The sequence below is a fragment of the Phacochoerus africanus genome, chromosome 16 (genome assembly GCF_016906955.1).
Source record: "Phacochoerus africanus isolate WHEZ1 chromosome 16, ROS_Pafr_v1, whole genome shotgun sequence".
NCBI lineage: Eukaryota > Metazoa > Chordata > Mammalia > Artiodactyla > Suidae > Phacochoerus > Phacochoerus africanus.
Window position 1 is genome coordinate 40,412,702 of NC_062559.1, and position 25,068 is coordinate 40,437,769.

Sequence of the window (25,068 nt, forward strand, 5' to 3'; positions counted from 1 at the left end):
TCACGTACAGGAGTCTTTAATATAATTTGGGTATTAACTCCTTATCAAATACACGGTTTGCAATTTTTTTTCTCACATTCTGTAGGTCGCCTTTCTACTGTTTTATCCTTTGCTGCACCCTGCAGTTTGTCGTAGCACTTTAAAGCCAAGCTACTGCGCAAATCAGACTGCTGGGCCGCCATGCCTTCTGGGGGTTGTAGTCCTGAGGTCTCAGGAGGGCGGAGGATTTTTTTTCACCGGTGTACCATGTTTGCAATCAGATTTCTATCGGGCAGGGCTGGAATGAACCACTGCCTGGCCCTCATTAGCAGAGAGAGAATTAGTACAATTCCCCTTTTCTGTCCTTGTACAATTCTTCAACCGCTTGTCTCTGAGAAGACAAGCTTCCCTCCTCGGCCTCCCACGCAGGCCAGGTTCTCTAGCCCCCTTGGGTTCCCCGGCTCAGGCGTCTGTGGGCGGGGCTTTTCATTGGGGCGGGGATTTCCTGGGGGCGGGGCCAGGCCGGGGGTCCAGGATTCTCCGCCAGCCTGCGGCTCTGAGGCCTGCAGCCGTCCAGCCACCTCTTCTCTTGGAGCGGGAGGCACAGGAGGACCCGTCCATGGACCGAGCGGCCGTGGCGAGGGTGGGCGCGGTAGCGAGCGCCAGCGTGTGCGCCCTGGTGGCAGGGGTGGTGCTGGCCCAGTACATATTCACCTTGAGGAGGAAGACGGGCCGGAAGACCAAGATCATCGAGATGGTGAGTATCGAGGCTCCCGGAGCGCTTGGGGGGCCGCGGTGGTCTGTTCCGGCCTCGCCTTCCCGCGGCGGCCGCTGCTGGAATTTGAGGGGCCTTCAGGGGACCCTTTCGCCCCGCGTGCGGCGACCCTGCGGTGACCTGGTCTGGACCCTCAGCGGCGGCACGAGGCTTCCCGTGGGCTTTGTTTCGTCTCTATTTGAAACAAAAAGGCAGCTAATATGTGAAACGGGCTACCTCCCGCTGCGACCCTCGGGGGGGGGGGGGTGTCTAGAAATAAGCGGAACTTTCTGGGCAGGTTTCTCCCTCCTTCCTTCGTCCCGCGTCAGACCGTTGCTGCAGCCCAGTTACGACTGAGTTGTTTTTCACCGTGGCGAGGATGAGTTCCATTATGAAAGGGTGTAACGCCTCACTGGGTGATTAGAGGAATGCCGGTTGGAGTTCAGGATAGTTTTCTATTTGAATGTTATTCCTTCGTGTCCCAAACTGCCGGAAAGTATCTTTGTGTTCATTTTTTTTACCTCCCCCCCCAAACCTTTTACATAACGTTTTTGAAATTTCAAGTATTAGAGTGTTTGGGAGTTCCCTTGTGGTTCAGCGATTTAAGGGCCTGGCATTGTCAGTGCAGCGGACTGGTGGCTGCTAAGGCTGGGGTTCCCTGGCCGGGGAACTTACACAAGCCAAAAAAAAAAAAAGTGTTTGAAGAACCCCGTTTGAGGTACTATATTATAATGCTCCAACAGTAGGGGTGTTTTTATTTCTGCAGGGTTTTTTGTTGTCTTTTTCGGGCTGCACCGGAGGCATGTGGAAATTGTCAGGCTAGGGGTCAAATCGGAGGAACTGTGGCAGTGGGCCTACTCCTCAACCATAGCAACCGCACCTGCCTCCTTAGCCCTCTGAGCAGTGGTGTCAGGGTCCTAACCCACATCCTCACAGATACTCGTCGGGTTCTTAACCCACTGAGCCACAACAGGAACTCCCATTTTTGTGTTTTAATTAGGACCCATCAAGACAATTTCCTCAGTGAGTTGCATTCTGATATATTTACTGGAGTGAATAGTCCCATGTTTACGCCTGATGATGTAGTACATGCGGGGACTTCTGGGATTAACAATTTTTGACAGATTTAAATAATATCACTTCAGGTTTGTATACTTAAAATACTTAGCTTCAGTCATATGTCCTCATTGATCAAAGAAACTATTTGTTGTTTGCTATTGGCCTTAGGTTGAAAACAGGAATATTTTCCCGTAAATAAAAGTAAAAAAAAGTTAACTCTTACATGTCTCATATGCCAATAATATTCCTAAGTTTTTTGTTTATTGCTGGAATTAAATTAGTCTTGAGTTAGTATTACACAGTCTTTGCTCCATCTTTATGCTCATAGCGGCAAACATCAAAAATTTCATTTTGGCGTTCCCATCATGGCTCAGCAGATAACAAACCCGACAAGGATCCATGAGGTTGCAGGTTCAATCCTGGCTGCCTCGTGGGTTAAGGATCTGGTGTTGCTGTGAGCTGTGGTGTAGGTCACAGACATGGCTTGGATCCCTTGCAGCTACAGCTCTGATTACACCCCTAGCCTGGAAACCTCCATATGCCTCGGGTGTGGCCCTAAAATAGCAAAAAAAAAAAAAAAAAATTCATTTTGTTTATTTTGCTCCAAAATTTCATTTTGTTTTATGTTGCCATCCTGCATAGAAAACTTGAGTGGCTTCCTTTTGCTCCAGACCAAAAAATGTGTAATACACATGTGGGAAAAGAAACCTAACTGCTGTACCTTCCTGTATGTACTTAGACTGTGAATTGGTCTATCATGGCTCCTCTAAACCAAGTAGAGATAAAAATAAGTCCCTTTACACAATCCACAATGAAGCCATCGTAAGAACATTTTGCCATCTTTGTGAAAAATAATGAAGGCCCATTATTTGTTGTTCAGAAGTCAATCTTTACATTAATTCAGGCATGGAGGCAAATAGTATTGTGGTTACAGCATGATATATAGATGTGTATTTGGAAGAAATCGACAGGGAATGTGGACAGAGAGGCCAAATTGTAAATGAATCTTGTAAAGCCATTTTAAGAGTTTGCCCATTATTTTGTAGGCAGTGGGTGGCCATGAAAGATTTTTAAAACAGGATAGTTGTGTGTTTAAAACTGTATTTTATAAAGATCACTTAGACAAGATAGGGTGAAAGAGAAGAGTCTGGAAAGAAGGAAATAATTTAAGAGGATATTGGTGGTTTTCCTTGTGAAAGATGTTTAGGGCCTAGAGTAGGAAATGAGATGGCAGAGGATACCTGTTTCAGAGATAAAATCAACAGGAGTTAGTGGTAGTACAGATACTAGGCTCATAGGACCCCAGCTTTGAATCTAGACTTTCTCATTTATCAAGCTCCATAATCTTTAAATCATATAGCTAAGTAGGATGGCAAGTTAATTTAACCTCTCTGAGTCTGTTTTTTCATCTAATAGTTGAAAGATAATAATAATAGTGCCTGCTTCATGGGGTAGTTGTGAAGATTACATGAAATAAGAGTGGACATAATTGCTATCATTTGAGAGTTTACCATTATTTATGATGATTAAGTGAAAAGATTAATCACAGGGTGAGATACAAGGTAAACAGTGATACAGGCTACATAATTAGCCAAGATAGAAATGGGGAAAGGGAGAGGAGGCAGGGACAATGTGGAACAGTAAGTTCACTTTGTCCTGTTAAATTTGAGGTGATCGGGGAATAGCCATTAGAAATGTCCATAAATTAGTTAAATAAAGTGCTTAGAAAAGCATTTGGTTATTTTCGGCCCATATACTGGTGCATAGTAACGTAGTATATACATTACCTGTTATAATTAGCCACAGCAACTTCTCAAACTGCTGGTTTTGAGAAGAAAAACTGAGACGAGAAACAGTATTTTCTCACATGTCTAGCCTCTTGGCAGTAATAATGGAAATGGTTATAATTTCTCATCCATAACTTTGCAGCAAGATGAAAAAAAAGAAAACTTGAGAATGCTGACATATAATGAGTGTTCAGTAAGAAAAATAGAGATCTTAGAGTGTGGTACCAGGACACCTTTCTATAAGAAGGGGCAGAGTCAGCAGTGTGAGTTGGCACAGATCACAAATTAGACTGAATGCCCTGTGGGCTGGAGAGCCACTAGAAAAACTGAAGTGAAGAAAACCAGAAAGTGGTTGTTGAGTACAAACATGCTTGTGCCTTCAGTGTATGTTTTGTTTTGTTTTTGAATGGTTGGCACATGACCATGTTGGTAGGCAGAATGCAATGAAAAAACAAGTACTTAAAGAAGTAAGGAGAGTTCCTGTGTGGCTCAGTGGAGAAGAATCTGATTAGTACCATGAGGTTCAATCCCTGGCTTTGCTCAATGGGTTAAGGATCAGGCATTGCTGTGAGCTGTGGTGTAGGTCGCAGATGAGGCTCCAATACCAATTGCTGTGGCTGTGGCATAGGCTGGCAGCTGCAGCTCCGATTCACCATTGTCTGGAAACTGTTCCATATGCCGAGATTGTGGCCCTTAAAAAAAAGAAAGAAAGAAAGAAGAGAGGAGGAGAGGAAATAATCCATCAATTTAAGTTCCCGGGGAGATAGGAAGGCAGGGGATGGAGAATACAGGTGGACAGATGCCTTTTTTAAAGGAATAAGGCCCATCCCTCTCTTAGAGTGTACATACAGTATTCCCTTGCTATCCCTGGGAGATTGGTTCCAAGGCTCCTTGTAAACCAGACTTCAAGGATGCTCAAGTCCCTCTGATAAAATGGTGTAGTATATACTTATAACCTATGCACAACCTCCCATATACTTTAAATCATCTCTAGATTACTTCTAATACCAAATACATAGTAAATGCTATGTAAGTAGTTGTAAATACAATGTAAGTACTATGTAAATTGTTGCCAGTAAGCAGCAAGTTCAAGTTTTGCTTTTTGGAACTTTATGGAATTTTTTTTCCCCCACATATTTTCAACTCTTGGTTGGTTGAATTGTGGACATGGAACCCACAGACGTGGATGGCCAACTGTACTACTCATTGATTTATAGGTGCTTATTCCTGCATATTTTAATTTACATTATATCTTATTATTTTCAGCCTTCCACTAACTGCCTCTGCTTACTTCATTCTTCTGTCCAGTTAACTTAATTTCTCCTACCAAATGGTACCTCTTTCCAATTTTTACATATCAACCGTTTGCATCTTTTCCCTACAAGGATGTATTCTAGTTTTACTTTTTACCAACAGATTATTTTTCTCCAATAGAAAATTAAAAAAAAAAAAAAAGATGAGGTGGTTTAATCTTCAGTTTTTCTCATATCGTTTATTGAATTCTCCCAAAGTAATTGGAAGAAGAGTATCAAAAAGTACAAACTTAACAGTTATAAAGAAGTACTAGGGTTGGAGTTCCCATCGTGGCTCAGTGGTTAACGAATCCGACTAGGAACCATGAGGTTGCGGGTTCGATCCCTGGCCTTGCTCAGTGGGCTGAGGATCTGGCGTTGCTGTAAGCTGTGGTGTAGGTTGCAGACATGGCTTGGATCCCCCAGTTGCTGTGGCGTAGGCCAGTGGCTACAGCTCCGATTCGACCCCTAGCCTGGGAACCTCCATATGCCACAGGAGTGGCCCAAGAAATAGCAAAAAGACCAAAAAAAAAACCAGATTTACAACATGACGACTGTAGCTGACACTGCTGTAGGATATATAGGAAGATTGTTAGATTAAATTCTCAAGTTCTCATCACAAAAAGAAACATTTTTCTTTCTTTGCTTTCTTATTGTATCTGTGTGAGATGATGAATGCTAAGATTATTGCGGTAATCATTTCCTAATATCTGTATGTCCAACCATTGTGCTGTATACCTTAAATGAATACAGTGACATAACAGTTACATCTCTATAAAACTGGGGCGGTGGCAGGGAGAGGGGTTCTCCCAAAGTAGAAGTCCTAGCTATGAACTGGAGATTGGCACTCACATCTGCCTCTACACAAATTAAATCATCAGCCACTGCAGCTGCCCACCCTCAACACCCACTGAAAGAGCTCAGGGTGGAGATCAAGAGTGAGGTGCTCTGGGAAAACTAGCAGAACAAGTCTTCAGATAGTTAGATATATTCAGGAGAAGATTTTATGAGCCCGGTTCTTGCATCTTCTTATCTAGAAAAGCTACACCTTCTTGGTGACATCTGCTTCTCATGACTAGCAATAACCTTCACGAGACTAGCAGCAAACTTCTGTAAAATGCATGTTAGGTTGCATGCACCTCCCCCTCAATTTCATATGTACTGACTTCCCCCCTTAGCTCTCTGGAGCTGTATCTCAGAGCTACCTGAAATGCTGCCTCCTGGGTTACAGTCATCTTTTTGCCCCAAATAAAACTCAACTCTCAGTTTTTAAGTAGTGCATATTTTTTAAGTTGGCATAATTAAATGAAATGTATAGTCTTAATACTATTCCCTAAAGAGCAACAAGGAGGGTGAAAATTATTTGGATATCAAGAATAGGGGAAATGAAACTGTCACGTGAAGCTCCCAATGAGTTAAAATTGTCATTTCTAATTTAAACACATCTCAAGTATTTATGGCTTCCTTGTGAACATCAGCAATTATTCCTTAAATAGCTGGTGCTGTTTCTGAAACTCTGGTGTGTTTCCTTCCTGGAGATAAACTTTTAACAAGACTTCTTCCTTCTATCCTAAGATAATATCACATATTTTCTGGATACTATTCTAAGTGGAAAGCCCACTACTGAGTCTATATTTAGATATATTCAGAAAAGGGAGAGGGGAAAACTAGGATTTAAAGGACTGCTTCAGTGGATCAACATATCACATGGGCTTTTAAAATATCTCTGTAACTCAACTTTTATCTGATTTACATCAATGCAGAAATGTATGACCTTTCATCACCTGTTTTGAATTCTTGATTTGTCCTGTGAAGCATATTCCCTGATCTGTGGCATTTCTTGATATCTCATAATTTAGCAATGTATATACTTTCTTGGGGGTTTTTTGTTTTGTTTTTTCTAGGACCACACCCGAAGCATATGGAGGTTCCCAGGTTAGGGGTCTACTCAGAGCTGTAGCTGCCGGTCTACACCACAGCCACAGACATGTCAGATCTGAACTATGTATGCGACTTACACCACAGCTCACAGCAACACCGTATCCTTAACCCACTGAACAAGACCAGGGATCGAACCCACCACCTCATGGTTCCTAGTTGGATTCGTTAACCACTGTGCCACGATGGGACCTCCTATATACTTTCTTGTATTGTTTACTGTTATGTATGTTCTTGAAGGGTCTGTCGGTCTGGATTGGTGCATAGTTCTTTGTCATTCTCTTTTATTCATTGCACTTGACTAGGCGAAACAGAGACTCCAAATCAGTGGCTTTACTAAATAGTACAGATTTTATTTTTTTAGTGTAATAGGAAGTCCAAAAAATAGGCTGTAGCTGGTATTAACATGGAATATGAAGAGGTCTTTGAAATTTCCTTGGCTTTTTTCATGGTCACGAGATGGCCATTGTAGTTCTGGCCAGCATGTCCATCTTCCAGGCAGCAGAAAGGAGGAAGCAGGGAGCAGAATACTTATTCAATAAGCAGAACTTTCTCCTTTACATGTCATTGGTCATATGGTCACCATAATTATAAACGAAGCTGAGAGGGAAAAAAAATTTTTTGGTTGAACAACTTGTCATCCTCTAACAAAATTGAGATTCTTTTAGAAAGAAAGAAGAGGGAGATACCACGCTCTACTGTATTACCTGCTCTTTAGTGCTTGCTCCTTTACATTTATCATTTACCATTCAGTAAATATTGATTCAGTATTTGACCAAATGAACTCATGTGCATAATATAATATTACTGGTGGTCAGTTGGCTGGTAGGAAAATAGCATTCCAGCTGTTCCAAGTACTTGGTAATACAGCAGTAGATAATATAAACTCAGAATAGCTTTGGTCTTCTGTCCACTCTAAGAGTAAAGATTTATTCATTCACACCTGAAATATCTAGATCTTAAATATTTCCTGAGACATGGCCCTGCCTTCATACTATGAGATTTAGAAGCTAATCTCCCAAATCATGTATCAAAAACTAGCTTAAAAACTAAAGTCCTAACAGTACTTCTAAAATGAATGAATATAAATGTGTGAGAGAGATCAGCGGAAGGCTTTGTGGAGTTCAAAGGATTAGGAGATTACACTGGGTAATGTTTGGTGGATGTGGTGGTATCTGAGGGGTATCCAGCTGGAATAAAATACATTGTAAATTGAGGACAATACATTAAACTCTTAACATTGGCAAAGAATATAGCCAGGGCATCTTGAATCTCTAACTTTGCAAGTATGGAAATACTTGTAACCAGTCCTATTATGATTTTGTCTTTTCAAAGCACATTTTGTCATGTTTCCTGTGTTATCCTCACCCAGCAAGTTAACCACATTTTCAACTTCAGTGAAAACTTGATCTCTTATCCAGCAAGCCATTTTTATGTTAGCTAGAATAGGTCCTGAAAAAGTTTTAGCTTTTTTTGCTTATATCTTTTGTTGCAAATTCATTTATATAACAGACGGAGCCACTCTTGAACCAGATACTAATATTTTTAATTTATCCAAGAATTTTCTTTTCTGGCTAAAAGCCATCATCACATCCTTGGATTCTTTTACTTTATTCATTTTAGCAAGCCTCCCCTCCCCCAGGTGATTCTGAGACTTACGAAAGTTTAAGAACCATTGAAGTAAACAATCCAAATTCTTGCCCCCAGCAAAATTACTAATTTTACAAGTCACAAAACTTCCAGGTTAATTGTCCACAAGTAGTGAAATTTGTGACTGCCAGAAATTACTGTGTGAAAAGAGAAAGCAGAGTGATGAGGCTATAGAAAAAAAAAAAAGTGCTTTCATTTACTTTGGAGGTGGCATACATTGGTTAAATAAATAATAGTACATGGTTAAATTATGGTGTAGTTGTATAGTAAAATATTGTGCAGCTTAAAAAAATGTAAATCTATAAGATGACATTTTTTAAAGCTCAAAAGATAGTAACTACAGAAAAAAGCAAGTTGTAGGACAGTTATGGTTCCAAAAGAGATATACATGTATATGCTTGTTATTGGAAATTCTTGAAAAACTATACTGTTTATAGTGGTTGCAGGTGGTGGTCGAACTAGGGAAGATGAGACTGGAGAGGAAGACTGCGACTTTTTCATCCTTTAATGTTTCAAACTGTTTGAAGTAACATGAACATGTATTTTATATATATGTATTTTAACACTTGTTAAATAAAAGCAGTAACATTTTTTAAGTGTGTTGAGACCACATTGTAGAGGCATCTTTATTATCAGTAGTAAACTGTTTGTAGTTAATTTGCTAAAGAGCCTTTGAATTTTTCTTTTTTCTTTTTTCTTTTTTTTCCGTGGGGAGGAGCATTCCCACAGCCTGTGGAAGTTCTGAACCACCGCAGTGACAATGCCAGGTCCTTAATCCACTGATCCACAAGGGAACTCCAGAGTTTTTCCCTTTTTTAATAAATAAGATCTAGAATGCATTTTAGTATGAATAATCTGGTAGCTGAAGTTTACTAAATTAGCATTACTAGAATCAGGAGGAGAGGAGTGTAGGGGAGGCAAATATAGTTTTCCCTCCACCTTTCTAAAATGCCCCACTGGGGATCCCATAACCAGACTAACGAGAAAAATGAATAGAAGTTCATTAACGTGTACACATGGGCAATACTGGGGAACAGTAAGTAACTCCTGGATGGCTTAGAATTATACCATCTACAGCTAAAGACCTAAAGAAGGGTGTGGGAAGGCCTCTTAAGGGGTGTGGAGGAAGAAAAGTATGGTAAACTTGACCAAGGGTTGATAAACAGATGAAAGTGCATTCTCCATTGATATGTTTCTTGTGCTTTAGTCATACTTCTCCTCCGGGTACAAAGAGAGACAGAGAGAAGATTTGCTTTATAAATGTAAATTTCCCTTACAAAAGGGTAGTTTCTACTTTGTTTTCAGAGCTTCTTCTGTTTCTGTTATTTCTCTGAAATAATCAGTTCAAAATAATCCTTATGTCAGAGAGGTACATGTTGGGTTGGCAAATCTGCCTTCCTAGAGGAGCAGGAATTAAAATAATCCTAAAATAAAGAGAATGACTATGCTCTCTAGACTTCTATGAGAGCAGCAGAAAGAGGAAGACAGAAAATTGATGGATTGCAGAGGTGAAATCTATAGGATTTGAAAGGGAGCAGAATTTGTAACTCCAAAACATACCTCTTTGGCGTAAGGATTTTTAGGCTGATTTAAAAAACAAAACAAGGAGTTCCCGTCGTGGCGCAGTGGTTAACGAATCCGACTAGGAACCATAAGGTTGCGGGTTCGGTCCCTACCCTTGCTCAGTGTGTTAACGATCGGCGTTGCCGTGAGCTGTGGTGTAGGTCGCAGACGAGGCTCGGATCCCGCGTTGCTGTGGCTCTGGCGTAGGCCAGTGGCTACAGCTACGATTCAACCCCTAGCCTGGGAGCCTCCATATGCCGCAGGAGCCGCCCAAGAAATAGCAACAACAACAACAAAAGACAAAAAAAATTAAAAAATAAAAATAAAATAAAAAACAAAGCAAAACAAAAAAAACAGCTGACAGGAGAGAAACTAAAAAGCAAGCAGAAGTTACACTTTGATAAGAGCAACTTACATTTATAAGCAAAATCTCCGTTTTTATGGGCGTCTTCCTTTCTGTACCAGGAAGAGTGTGATGATTGAATCTTAGAAACTCTTTTTTAAAGGTTTTAACTTCACATAAAAACTACACCCCTGTTTACTGAGCTTTGCCTGAAAACCTGGCTTTCCCCTGCCCAATGTCTTTTGTCTTTAGCTAGAGACAGCATTTTAGGTGATGGCTTGAGCCATTTTGGGAGCTAACTCAGTTTTCCTGGGTATCTCCCATATATACAGGAAGTATACTGTACATGTTATTAAACTTGTTTTTCTCCTGTTGATCTTTTATTCCTGGCAGGTCTCAGCCAGGGACCTAGAAGGGTAGAGGGAAAATTATTTTCCTTTCCCCACAGATTTTATGATTTTTCAAAATGTCTTGGATTATCTCTCATTTTTCATAGCAGTTTAAAATGTTTCAAGCAGTTTGAATGTTCCCTATAATTTGTTAAATCATTTCCATATATTTCTCTTATACTTGCTTTTAAAATAATTCAGGCATGGCATTATATATTGAATTAAGAAGCATACAGGAAATCTGAAATTATATTTTAATCTTTATTCTCCTTTAAGTTAGAAGTTGTAAATTATATCTTCATATAATAACTTATTTGAAATTTAATGTAACGAACCTTACCCGATAGGTTTCCTCCCTTAAAGAAAAGCATCAGGGAAATTATTCCCTGTTCTGTTTTGTATCAGCAGGTGGCAGACTTCTCCCTCTGCTGTGGCCCAGGGCTACATTTTTAAATTAACTTGTCAATGCACTTGGATGTTTACTCTCTGTGGTTTAAGCCTGAAAGGGAGCATAATATGGCACCCAAAAAGGCCATTTCAGCATGTGGATTATTTGGAGCTGAAGACAATCAAGACTCAGTGGATTCAAGAACAGCTTTTTACCTCCTTAAATGCCTAAAAATTTAGAAAGGAGACCTGAAAGAGAGCTATTACCAGAGATTACATTATCATCTTATAGACTTACCTGCATAGAAGGACAAATGTTTGTTTACCAAGTGTTTGGTAAATGTTTGTTTGTTCTTCCTCTCCTGCTTTGAATTGCCTTCCTTCCCTTGAAGTCCCAGGCTCCTACCTCTTTCTCCTTAGCTCAATATGGTATACAAGCCTCTATTTCCTGGCTCTCTTTGGGTCTCCTATCTTTGTGCTTGCTCTCGTAGGTACGATTTTTTTTTTCTGTTAATCTGTTTTGTTTGTTTGTTTTAGTACAGGGCATGCCTCAGGCAAGAACCTGGAAGAGTAGAGGAGAAATTATTTTTCCTCTCCTAAAAACCATTATTAACCTAGAAATTTAAACCATGTGTGACATTTTTCTGCCAATACAGATGTAAATGCCATTTGTCTATTTTTTTCAAAATATGTTCTTCATTTCACTTGCTAATAGATTACAAAGTTGTTTTGCAGTTGTTGGAGGGTTGCTTAATGTGTTTGGCAAGTTCCTGCTTGTAAGTAGGTGGAAGTAGTCATAGGTTTAAGATGATGTGGGTTCCTGCAAGATCCTTCCTGCCTCTGTTGTATCTTCTCTGAAGCCTAGTCACGGCACACCCCTCCCGTTTACCTTACCTCGGATGTCCCACTTGGAGTGTGGGTTCAGAGTACTATCATCAAAAAAATCATATTACACAGTCTTCCCCTGTGAACTGTTTGTCGGTTTATCTTGATTTCTCTGTCACACCAAGGGAATGAGGGAATGAGACAGTGGATCGATTTTGATAGAGATCAGAAAAGTTTGAGAACCTGGGAGTTCCCGTCGTGGCGCAGTGGTTAACGAATCCGACTAGGAACCATGAGGTTGCGGGTTCGGTCCCTGCCCTTGCTCAGTGGGTTAACGATCCCGCGTTGCCATGAGCTGTGGTGTAGGTTGCAGACGCGGCTCGGATCTCGCGTTGCTGTGGCTCTGGCGTAGGCCGGAGGCTACAGCTCCGATTCAACCCCTAGCCTGGGAACCTCCATATGCCGCGGGAGCGGCCCAAAGAAATAGCAAAAAGACAAAAAAAAAAAAAAAAGAAAAGTTTGAGAACCTAACCTTACCTTTATAGCATAGTGAAATGTTACAAAAAAGAAACCTCCACAAGTTCCCCTAAGATAAGAGAGAACTACACCAGCATTCGAACTAGAAAATAATTAGAAACTGATTGACTTTGGGGTGAGTTTGACCCTACCCTGTTTGTTGTCTTGTAACTAGGGAAAAGGAACTCAAATTTGAGTGTTTACTTATATCCAAATATACCCTGTGTGTTTTACCTAATTTAATCCTTAAAACACAGTACAGCTGGTAATTATCATAATTTTCAGTTAATTTGCTTAGGAACTATAGCTAGTAAGTAGCAGAGCCAGCATTTGGTCTAACTCTTTGAAGCTTTTGAGTAAAGCATGCTTCTAGGTGAAAATGAGAATTACTTCTTTAGTAAGATGTTACCGTGTTGTTCATCTTTAAAATTTTTATCTTTCTAAGCTAATTAAATACTTATTCTGTTTATCCTAGGTACACAACCGTTTCCTATATATGATTTTGTCACATGTTCCTACTTTTGGCAGGAGAGGGAAATCTAATTATTGATCAATTATCATTGTTCTGTTATTCTCTGTATATTATAAGTATTGTGGTTTATCTACTTAAGATACATATATATTTCTTTCTTTTCTTTTAAATGGCCACACGAGGCATATGGAAGTTCCTGGGCCAGGGATTGAATCTGAACTGCAGCTGAGACCTACACTGCAGCTGCAGCAACTCTGGATCCCTTAGTCCACTGTGCAGGGCTGGGGATTGAATCTGTGCTGCCTGAGTGACCCAGGCTGCTACATTTGGATTCTCAACCCACTGCACCACAGCAGGAACTCCCATATTTTCTTTCTTTAACAAGTTATATAATCTGTGATCTGAGCAGTTTTCAACCTTGTGAGGGAATGAGGTCATGTATAGATGTTTGAGAGTTTAGTAGTTGGTAAATCCTTGGTTCAAATCTCAGTACTGCCTCATTGTAAGGGTTTAGCCTGGACACATTTCATTTTTATAAACCTTGGTTTCTAGTTCTCTAGAATGAGAAGATTCACCCAAAAACTCTCTTGCCACCTTGTTTCCTTCAGTAAATATTAGAGTATGTTCAGTCTTTGTATTTTTCATTTCACTTATTTTAAAGAATTACACTTTGGGAGAATTCCAGCTGTATATTATTCTAATATCTACCTGGGTGTTACTAAGATTTTAAAAAGAGGTTAGATACATTCAGTGCCAAACTATTTTTACCAGATGCTAGTTATTCAATAAATATTAATTCTTTTTTTTCTTCCTTCTGTAAATAAAGCTGTTCTTTTCCCAACTTTCTTTTAGACGTGTCATTCTCATATAGTAGGTTCATATTAAGTAGTGCATTTAAAAATTCTCTCTAAACAATATTCCATTTGAGCTCTCAGCTTTGGAGATAAAAACTGAATGGCTAGCTTTATCATACATCTTTCTTAACTTTAAAAAGATTGGGAATGAGGGATGTCCAGCATTATGCCAAATTTGGAGCAAGAGTTTTTAACCTGAGCACCTACACTCTAGAAAACAGAGACTAATCCCAATGTTCCTGCTGTCATAATTGTAGTTGGTTCAGCTGACCTAGGTAGCGCACTTGGAGGCTTGGCACATACTTTATATCATTTTCAGTTATTGAGGTTTTTTGTGGGGTTTTTTTTTACTTTTTTTTGTCTTTTCTAGGGCCGCACCCAAGGCATATGGAGGTTCCCAGGCTACAGGTCTAAGCAGAGATGTAGCCGCCGGCCTGTGTCACAACTTGGGATCCGAGCTGCGTCTGCGACATACACCGCAGCTCATGGCAACACCCGATCCTTAACCCACTGAGCAAGGTCAGGGCCGCAACCTCATGTTCATAGTCGAGTTTGTTAACCACTGAGCCACGTCAGGAACTCCCTTCAGTTATTGAGATTTAATTTCACTAAAATTGTATGAGAAACATGAATTATTATAAAGGATAAAGCTTACTTTTGAGTCTCCTCTAGAATACTTAAAGTACAGATCATGTTATTCATTACTGAGTTTGAAAAATTAACTCGTGGGGTCCACACATGTGGATTTCCAATCTTTTGATTCAGCTTTAGGGAAGTTTTGATGATAAAGGACTCATGAAACCTGAATTAAGATCCAGTTTTTTATAAGGATTCTTCCATTTTTAATTACCTATTTTAGACTTAATTTTCCTTTTGATTCTTTCCCTTTTTATTCTTGATATAGTATATGCTGATATAAAATTAGTAAATCTAGATAAGCAAAAAGAAGTAATCTGCAATTTTCACCACCTAAAAAAACTCCATATTTTAGTAAATGTACTCCTTTCTCTTTGTACACATATAACTATTGTCATTTTTTGCAAAATGAGATCATACTGTATAACAGATTATCACTTATTAATTTATTCCTTAACAATAAACTTATTCTAATGACTGTAATATTTCTGTTCTTAAATCATATATGGCTATCATTAATTATTTAGCAGCTTCTTTCTTGTTGAAGACATTTAGATTGCTTCTCATTTCCCATTATGATAAATAGTGAGTCAGTGAACATTCTTGTAGCATCTGTGCATGTCTGTGTTTGATTGTTTAAATGAAAATATTGGGTCAGAGCCTTCCGAATGTGTTGCCACATTACCCTCTGGAAAGATTGTACCAGTTTATATTTCCACCAACAGTATATTCAAATATCTTAGCTCTGTGTTTTCCAGGGACTAGGTATCATTTTTTCCTCATCTTTGCCAAATGATAATACGTTTTTTTAAAAAAGTATTTCTTTTACTTTTGAAGTTGAACTTTTAAAATAACTAGCCATTTATTTTCTTCTTTTCTCTCTGAGTTCTTTTTGTTTTTTTTTTTTATTTGCAAGGGTTTTTATAAAATGATATTAACCATGAGAGTATGTTAGAAATATATTTTTACACGTTTTTTGTTTCATTCCATTTTTGAGCAGTGTAAATGTGAACCTCCTTTTCAGGCCTTTAAATGGCTTCTTTAAGCCAACGTAGTAATTCTTTAGAATGTTTTACTGACCTTAATTTGCACATGACTCTTCATTTACACATCATGACTCCATTCTGTAGCCAGAATAGGAGAATATAGCATATTATTTAAATAGCTTGTATAACTTACTCGCTAATTTATCCTCCCAGGCATAGAATGAGAAAATGTACTACAGAAAAAAATAACAGTGTTACGATTTTCCTCTATAGATGATTTTCCTTTTACCTTCATAAACATCACTTAATATGTGCCATGTACATTTCTTCTAAAGATGTAGTAGCATTATATACACTTTCATTTTCTTTTATTTTGGAACATGTAACTTTTAAGAAATCGTCTTTGTTTTCTTCTAAGTACAAGATATCCTTTATATAGTACTTTGGTTTATTTTACTATATTGATTTTTTTTTCCTTTTTTGGACGCACCCACGGCATATGGAAGTTCCTAAGCCAGGGATCGAATCTGAGCTGCGTTTGTGACCTGTGCCACAGCTGTGGCAATGCCAGATCCTTAACCCACTGTGCCAGGCAAGGAATCAACCAGCAATGCCACAGAGATAAGCTGGATCATTAACCCACTGCACTACGGTGGGAACTCTGAAAGGGTTATATTTTGTGTTTTCTTCTATTTATATATTTTTAAAATTCAAGTTATCAACCACTAATCCTCCATATAATTTCAAATAATTCTTTGCTACAAATTATTTATGAACTTGAATCTCTTTCATAATAATTTTCTTCATTATTTTCTTAGCTTATTATTATTATTATTAATTATTATTTTTTTGTCTTTTTGCCTTTTCTAGGGCCGCTCCCAATGGCATATGGAGGTTCCCAAGCTAGGGGTCTAATCGGAGCTGTAGCTGCTGGCCTGTGCCAGAGCCACAGTAACTCGGGATCCAAGCCACATCCACAACCTACACCACAGCTCATGGGCAACCAGATGCTTAACCCACTGAGCGAGGCCAGGGATTGAACCCGCAACCCCATGGTTCCTAGTCGGATTCGTTCACCACTGAGCCATGACAGGAACTCATTATTTTTTAAATGAGTTCATTTGGCACAGCAAAAGGAAGGGATAGTAAGTTGTCTCTGAACATCTAAAAATGTACTGGATAGAAATACACTGATAATAAAAGCTTTAATACCATAACTCTTTTTCTTTTTTTACCATTTTTAATATAACCCATGCCAAAACAGCAATCCTAAACAATACTGTTACTTTTCAACATACAGAATACCAACTGTGTGATATGGAAGGAGTTAAAAATTAAAACAGAAGTTCCCGTCGTGGCGCAGTGGTTAACGAATCCGACTGAATCCGACTGGGAGCCATGAGGTTGCGGGTTCGGTCCCTGCCCTTGCTCAGTGGGTTAACGATCCGGGGTTGCCGTGAGCTGTGGTGTAGGTTGCAGACACGGCTTGGATCCAGTGTTGCTGTGGCTCTGGTGTAGGCCGGCAGCTACAGCTCTGATTCGACCCCTAGCCTGGGAACCTCCATATGCCGCGGGAGCGGCCCAATAAATAGCTAAAAGACAAAAAAAAAAAAAAAGTTTTTCTTGTTGTTGCATTTTAGGCACAGAAATGCAGACCTAATAAAATAGAAGCAATTTCAGGGGTGAGCATCTTGAAATATTAGAACATAATGCATTTAAGAGGAGAGTTAGGAAAGACTTCCTTCATTTATGGTATTGTCTTACATCTGATTTTCTTGAACTTGACCTACCTATTGCAACATAAATGTCATTTCCTCTAAAGGAGTTTATAGAATTTATTACTTTTTAAGTAAGAAAGTAAAGAGATATAGACTGTGTTCTTGAACTTCATTTGAATTTCTGAAAATTAAGTTACTCAGTCCTAGATTCTTGCATAGCGTTTTTAAGAAATGCATTGCAATTAGAACCATAGGTGTTCCTCTTTGTAGTTGTGTGTGTAAATTCATAATTGCAGCAATCAACTCTGCAACAGTCATCTAATAGGTTAAATATTTAGAATGATTTTAAATGAGAAAAAAGCTTCGGAGAAAATCTTTACTTGATATTCATCTACCCAAAATAGAATAATGTATTACTTTCATCTCTGTTTTTGCTCCTTAAACATTTTAAACCATATTCATGATAAACATATCACCTTGAGCTTTATTTTGAACTGTCACAGTGTTGAAGTTGTCTTTTTCAGAGTTTTGAGGGAAGTCAAAGGCCTCGGCAGATGTTTTGCATATAAATAGAAAGAACTACATGAAAAAAGTCTTTCTATTTACACCATGTAGTAATTAGCAAGAATAAGTTTTGCAAGAGTCCTTATGAAGAGTATTATAACTCACCTCCTACCGAATTGTCTTCCTTATGGCTCTATTGTTTGGTCTGGAATAACTTCCTAGTCAAGTTCAGATTGAAGTTGAAAAATTCATTCCATAGAGGAATGATAATTAGATTCTGGTAAACTGTGAGTTAATAGTTAAGTCATAGATTGTATTATTGAGAAATAACTACTTACCACAGGTTTTATGTGGGATTATGAAATGATTTCTTTTATATACCTATTAATTAATGTAATACCTTTATTCCCTTTACTCTCTGCCCAAAGATTAAAGGCAAAACCAATCGATTAATAAGTTATTAAGATTTAAATTGATAGATTTTTGGTGGGCTTTTTCATTTTTTTCATTATTTCAAAATTTCGAGAAACTTTTTTGATGGTAAAATTCATCTTTAGCCTTTCAAGTTAATTGAATAATTGACAGTGTCTGAATGTTTTAACAAGTTGCTCAGAAATACAGATGGATATCCTTTTCTCCTTTGATAAAGACAGCCAGTTTCAGAGTTGTAAGGGGAGAAAAATCTGCCATATATTTGAGCCCTGTACAATAAGTTCTTTGCTCTTTGGCCTATCGATTTCAGGTTTAGAGTTTGCTTTAGGAACAGTATGAGTAATTTCTGTTTCTATGACAATGAATAAAGAAACTCTGAGGCAACAAGGTCCAGTCATTGTGTCCTGAGATTGAAAGTCCACTGTGTTGCTGAAGAGTCTGCCTTTAGGACTTCTCTTATTCCTGGGATCTTTTATATCTCCATTCAAAAAAAAAAGATCCTAGAGCTATTTGAAACAAAATTCATTTTCTTTCATTCCGTACTTTGCATGCGCTTTGCTTGTGTCCTTATTCCCTTTCTGTGGCACGGTTTCAAAACATTGTTCTTATTCACACACATCTTTAGCCCTCTCATGTTAAGTGTTATGTTTATATTATTGCCTAGAAACAATGCCGATGCCGATATAATAAGAAAAAAAGTCTTCCAGCTCATATATGTAAGTCACATAAGTAACACATGATTTCTCTCTGATCTTGGATTCCTTGTCTATAATGAAGGGGGAAGTATTATCTTAAGATTTACAGATTAAATTACACAGACATACTTCATTATAAAATGCACTGTGCACTGCATTTTTTACAAATTGAAGCTTTGTGGCAACCCTTTGTTGAGCAAGTCTATCAGCACCATTTTCCAACAGCATTTGCTCACTTCATGTCTCTGTGTCACATTTTGGTAATTCTCACAATATTTCAAGCTTTTTCATCATTACTATATTTTTAATTCTGTGAATTTTATTACAGTTATATTTGTACAACCTAACTTTGGAACATTTCTATCCCAAACCCTCAGTCTGTCTCCACCCCTCCAGTGTGTCCCCTTTGGTAACCATAAGTTTTTCAAAGTCTGTGAGTTTGTTTTTCTTCTGCAAATAAATTCATTTGTATCCTTTTCTTCAGTTCCATATGTAAGTGATAGCACATGATGTTTGTCCCTCACGGTCTAACTTCTCATAGTATGATCATTTCTAGATCCATCCATGTTGCTGCAGATTCTTCTATTCTTTCATTTTCATTTATGACTGAGTAATATTCCAGGGTATATATGTACCACCTCTTTTTATCTATTCTACTTTTGGTGGACGTTTAGATTGCGTCCATGTCTTGGCTCTTGCATATAGTGCTGCAATGAACATTGGGGTACATATATCTTTTTAAGTCATGTTTTTTTCCAGATAGATGCCCAGGAGTGGGATTGCTGGATCATATGGTAATTCTAGTTTTAGTTTTTTGAGGAGTCTCCATACTATTTTCTATAGTGGTTGCACCAATATACATTCCCACCAACAATGTAAGAGGGTTCCCTTTTCTCCACACCCTCTCCAGCATTCATTGTTTATAGACTTTTTGATGAAGATGGAGTATGTGAAGTGCTTAAAAGTATCTGGCACACAGTAAACATACAATACATTTTAGCTATTTATAATAATCATTTTTGAGAGCTATAGAATTTTTATGTGTATACCACAATTTATTCACTTTTCCTGTATTAATGAACGTTTAGATATTGGGCATTTAAGTTGTTTACAGTTCCCCAGTATTATAAAACAACTCTGTGGAGTTGCTCTTTTGGCTCAGCAGGTTAAGAACCTAACATGGTGTCCATGAGGATGCGGGTTTGATCCCTAGCCTTGCTGAGTGTGTTAAGTACTTGGTGCTGCTGCTGCAAGCTGTGGCATAGGTCAGATGTGGCTTGCATCCTGCCTTTCTGTGGCTGTGGTGAGGCCGGCAACTGCAGCTCTGATTGACTCCATAGCCTGGGAACTTCCATATGCCACAGGTGAGGCTGTGAATACAAACAACTCTGCAGCATACATCCCTGCAACTAAATCTTTGTGTACTGCCTTATTTTCTTAGGGTGAAGTCCTTGGGACATAAGAGTGGTGTGACAAAGGGAATGTATATTTCTAAAAAGCTCTTAATAGTATTTCCAAATACCCCTCCAGAAAGGTTATAGAACTCTCTAGCATTATTTGTTGTTTTTGTTGAACACGATTCATCTGAAGTCATCTTTCAAAGAGATATCCTTAAAATTCTTATCATTGCTAAGCATATTGATATATTACAGGACAGTTAAGTCGTCATATTCATACTTGATAGAGAAGTGTTTTCAAAATGGGTCACCTAGTTGTCCTTGAGCCTCCATTACTAGAATGTAAAAGATCTTCCTCTAAGAGGAATGTTGGTTGTGAATCTTCTCATCTTATTAAAATAAAATAGCAATGCCAAATTTTTAGCATTTGATAGATACCAAGTTTGGATAATGTATTAGTGGCCTTTTTTAAAAAGTTTAAAAAATTTTTGTGTTGTTTTTAATAGAGAATGCTACTTCACAAAGTTTGATTTCTGAAATTTTGTGTGGGTTCAGTTTCTCTTAAGCCTAGAAGAGAGAAGACTGTTATAAATAATATTTATTTACATAAATGTAGCATGACCATGTTCCTGATGATAAAGCTTCCTGGAGCCTGTAGCATAACTTATCAGGCCCTGGCACATGGTATTAGCATATTTAATCCTACTATTTAGGTTAAAAACGAGACTGATTTCTCTTTAAAGGTTAAAAATATTTTTCTTCACGACAGTTTGACTGCTTTTATTTGCAGCAGAAAGAGAAATTTTTTCAACTTTTTAACCACAAGAATTCCATTGTGTTCAGATTTTTTTTTTTAGCAGATCTATGCATGGTCTTGTTGAAATTTACAGTTTAGGAAAATAGTACAAAAAAAAAAAACACATAAAAAATCACTCTGAATCCCACTGCCTTGCAGAAAAGACTGTTAACCTCCTACTGACCACACTTTTACGCTTCGTATCATTTTTCATGTCTTAAATGGGCTAACCTTTGAAAAATGGTAAAATATACATAACAAAATTTTCCATTTTCTATTTTAAGTGTATAGTTTGGTGTCATTAAGAAAATTGACATTATTGTGACACTGCCACCACCATCCAGCTCCAGAACTCTTATTATCTTCCAAATTGAAACTCTGTACCTGTTGAGCAATAGCTCTTAGCTCCCACCCCCACCCCACCCCTCCCCGCTGCAACTGGCAGCCACCACCTAATCTTTTTCACTTTGTATTGAAATATAATATTCATAGAGAAGAGTATGCATATTATAAATACGCTGACAACCAAGAAACATGATGAGGAAGGGAGTGTTTCCAAGTGTTAATATCGAGGTTCCTTTTTTTCTTCGCAGAGCAAATTGGCAGTGCTCTAACAGTACAGATTTACCTTAACTGCCACATTATTTCTATTTGATCATGTTCTATTGACAGACTGGTAACTAGCTCAGAGCCAGCAAGCCTGTAACTCAGAGCATAATAAAGCACTGTGTAGTAATTCGTCACAAGACTGATTTTGCATAGAGCATAGCCAAGGCTTTGGAACCGCCCTCAGCTGCACCTTGTACTATATTAGCACGCCTCAGACAGGAAGAATTTTCTTTTGCTGCGGTAGCTCCTCCGGTTACCTTCAGGGTAAGCATATGCAGTTCATGTAAACAGTGAGTCTGTTGTTTAACTTTACCTAATTCTTTTTTGGTTCAGTGTCATGTCGAAATTTTAGGCATTTAAAAATGTAAATTAAATAGATGATCCTGTGTAACACAAAATTTCTTTGTAGTTCGCAAAGATAGGAGTATGTTAAAGTTTGCAGTGCCTTGGGTCTCAGAAATTACAATTTGTAGGATCTAATTTTAAGAGTTTCTTGTTTCATTTGTTGATGTTAAGAAAAAGCAAAGTACCCTCAGAAATCTCTTTTCGGGGGGAAAAAAGATCCAATTTTGTTGTTCATTTGGTTGTTTTGTGACTCAGTTTTGCTGATAGCCACAGGCTTTGTGTACCTGGAATTAGAAATTGTTTATTATGGCTAGTAATAAAGACAATTAATTTTTATTTTGTGCCTGCAAGCTTTATCCAGGGTATTATGGAATGGGATTATACTGGCATGTTTTATAAATTGATAAAAGCTAGATATTGCCTGTAGGGACTATAACACATTTTATATTGAAAATTAAGATTCAAACACATATATACCATAAAAGCCTAGAACTTTGTGGTTAACTTAGTCTAAATAATTGAATTTATCTTATTTTAAGCTAGCTAATGCAGCAGACCATATCTTAAAGTAGTTTACTTGGTTTTTATTGGCAGCTTATAACCAAGCCCTGCATCTCTGGATATTGCTTACTACCTATGCTGTTGTTCTAGGACAAATTCAAGGACAGAGGAACTCCAAGTGCTCTAAGGGTAATCAGTGCAAATTACCTCCTTTCCATGTGCCTTGGTTTATCATCTTGAAAAACACTGTTAGGTATTAGAGCAGTGGAATTGGAGAGGATAGATAAATAAATTCTAAGCTCTGAAATTGTGTATTTTCCCATAAGTATCTATAAAATTCTGACTGAGAAGCCACGTTTTACTATTTAAGGAAATTGGTATAAATGGCCAGTTTTTAAATAACTAGCCTTTAAAATCTGTTCCCTTTTCTTTTACCACCATCTCTTATCTACTCTTTGCCGAGTTTCATTTTTGTTTTATGTTTGTATCATGAGAAAGTTTCACTTTCTAGTTTGTAGGGTTTTTTTACCTGCTGCCTTGAAAATCTAATTAGGAAGAACTCTTTCTAAATGCCCCTAAGAAACTGATTTTATGATGCTGTACAAATAATGATTACTGTTTGATTTTTTTTCCACGTGCTAATCACATTTTTAAAAAGTGTCTTTATTAAAAACTCAAGCTTAGGACAAGTTATACAGGTTGCTGGAGATGTGCAGTAAGATGTTTAGTACTGTTGCTAATCCATATCGCAGTAATACATACATTTTCTTACATAAGTGTGTATAGTTTACCATTCAAAATTTCATTACTTTATTATGTAGTTTATATGTTTCTACAAGTATCAAAATTCAAGCAGAATCACAACTTTTTAAACTAAATCAATAAATTTAATATTTTTCACTTTGCCATAAGACACACTCAAGTGGGCCTTTAAAAACATTCAGTTTGTTCTGAAAACTAGAATGGTACAAAAATGTAACCAAAACTTTCAGATACTACATTTCTAAAAAGCAAGGATGGGGAACATATGTTATCAGCATGACCCTGATATAGAAAAATAAAGTCTTCAATTGAAAAATAAAATACTCAATTTGCATTCATAGGTACTTTAAAACTTTTATAAAGGCAAGTAATTTTTTCATATAGATACAGAAATTTTCAGTAATTGATTTGTAAACTTCAGAGTGTAATACATCTCAGAATGAAATACCACAATAGCTAAAACTTTTGAGTTATCAAGTTAGTGTTATTCAAGTGAAGTTCTTACCTCTTGCTTCAGTCTTTAGCCTTGTTCTACATATTCCTTGTAATGAAAACAGTTACAGTAGAGACCTTAACCTCACAGTGAAAGAACACAAAGTAAATATTTTTCAGTTTCCACATTTTTCAGTCCACATTTAAAGATTCCAAATACTTAAAACTTCAAAACTTTCTTAGAAGAGAGTTCATAGCTCAAAGGTAATATTTTCTATTTTTGAACTTGTCTTCTACACTTGATGTGTTTTTTTTCAGCAGCTCTTCTCTTAAAGCATCTGCAGCAGATGACTGCTGGCAAAGTAACTTAAGCCAGAACTTTATATACTAAGTATAGGTTTACAAGCCTATTGGTTTAAAAATACCCTGCCCTAATTTTCAGTGTCTTCCTTAGAATAGTGCCAGAATGCTGACATTTATACCTTGGTCTTTACACTTCTATAATGATAGTGATTTTTCTGTTAGGACTGCAGTATCACTTTATATGAGATTATCTTTAAACAAGGATAAATACTGGTCAAGTGCCAGTGAGGATTAGGAAGAACGAAATATATCTTTAGTTGAAATTTGCATAGCATCTAGTAATCTATTAAGTTTACATAGCAAAAATAATGGCCAAAAGTTGGCCATTATCAAATTTCTTTTTTTTTTCTTTTTTTCTCTTTTTAGGGCTGCACCCAAGGCATATGGAAATTCCCAGGCTAGGGCTCAAATCTGAGCTGTCTGTAGCTGCAGGCCTATACCACAGCAGCAGCAATGAGGGATCCATACTATGTCTAGGACCTACACCACAGCTCATGGCAATGCAGGATACTTAACCCACTGAGCAAGGTCAGGGATCCAACCGCGTCCTCATGGATAGTAGTCGGGTTTGTTACTACTGAGACACTACGGGAACTCCGTCCATTATCAAATTTCTGATTCTCTTTGTTTTCAGTTATATTTTGTTTAAATAAAATAATGAAGAGACCATAAGAAAGATGATTAACTCTTTTATTACTAATACTGGCCTTTTTTTTTTTTCCTTTTTACTAAATATGAATGAATGCTCCAAAAATAGCCATACTTGGGAGTGGAGGGTGAAGAGGAATTAAGCTGCTTGGCTATGTGTAACAAAAGATTTTAGATTCCCAGATTTTAGATTTCACTGCCTGAAACTGTTTTCCTTTGGGCTTTTCAAATGTTTCAGAGTATATGGTATTTTTGTAAACTCCACTGTACATTTACACGTTCTCCTTCCTCTTTTTCAAGCTAATAAAAGTAGTTTCATTTAATTAATGCTGTCTGAGAAATCTGGAAACTCTTTTCAGATATTAAACATTGAAGAAAAGTCGTGAGCATCATGAGTATTTAACTTTATGCTTTGGATTCTGTAAATGAAGAAACA

At 37.7% G+C, this 25,068-nt stretch overlaps 1 protein-coding gene and 1 long non-coding RNA gene across 7 annotated transcripts in view; one reads left to right on the forward strand and one right to left on the reverse strand.

Moving 5' to 3' along the window:
* The first annotated feature begins 484 nt into the window (after positions 1–484).
* Positions 485–25,068, forward strand: part of NT5C3A (5'-nucleotidase, cytosolic IIIA) — a 42,108-nt gene continuing 17,524 nt past the window's right edge. The window contains exons 1-2 of one of the 6 annotated variants that reach the window (XM_047763375.1): positions 21,776–21,845; positions 22,521–22,616. Coding sequence is in view for 1 of the 6 variants with exons in the window: in XM_047763373.1 (XP_047619329.1) it covers positions 599–736 (138 nt within the window). In the remaining 5 variants the exon portion in view is untranslated. Of the gene's footprint in view, positions 737–21,770; positions 21,846–22,520; positions 22,617–25,068 lie in introns of those variants that run through there. The other 5 variants (XM_047763373.1, XM_047763376.1, XM_047763378.1 and 2 more) reach the window with 5 other exon arrangements.
* Positions 7,138–24,357, reverse strand: LOC125117485 (uncharacterized). Its single transcript, XR_007132633.1, has 2 exons — positions 23,695–24,357; positions 7,138–7,409 (listed from the first exon to the last, which is right to left on the reverse strand). It is a non-coding gene; the product is annotated as an uncharacterized LOC125117485 (long non-coding RNA).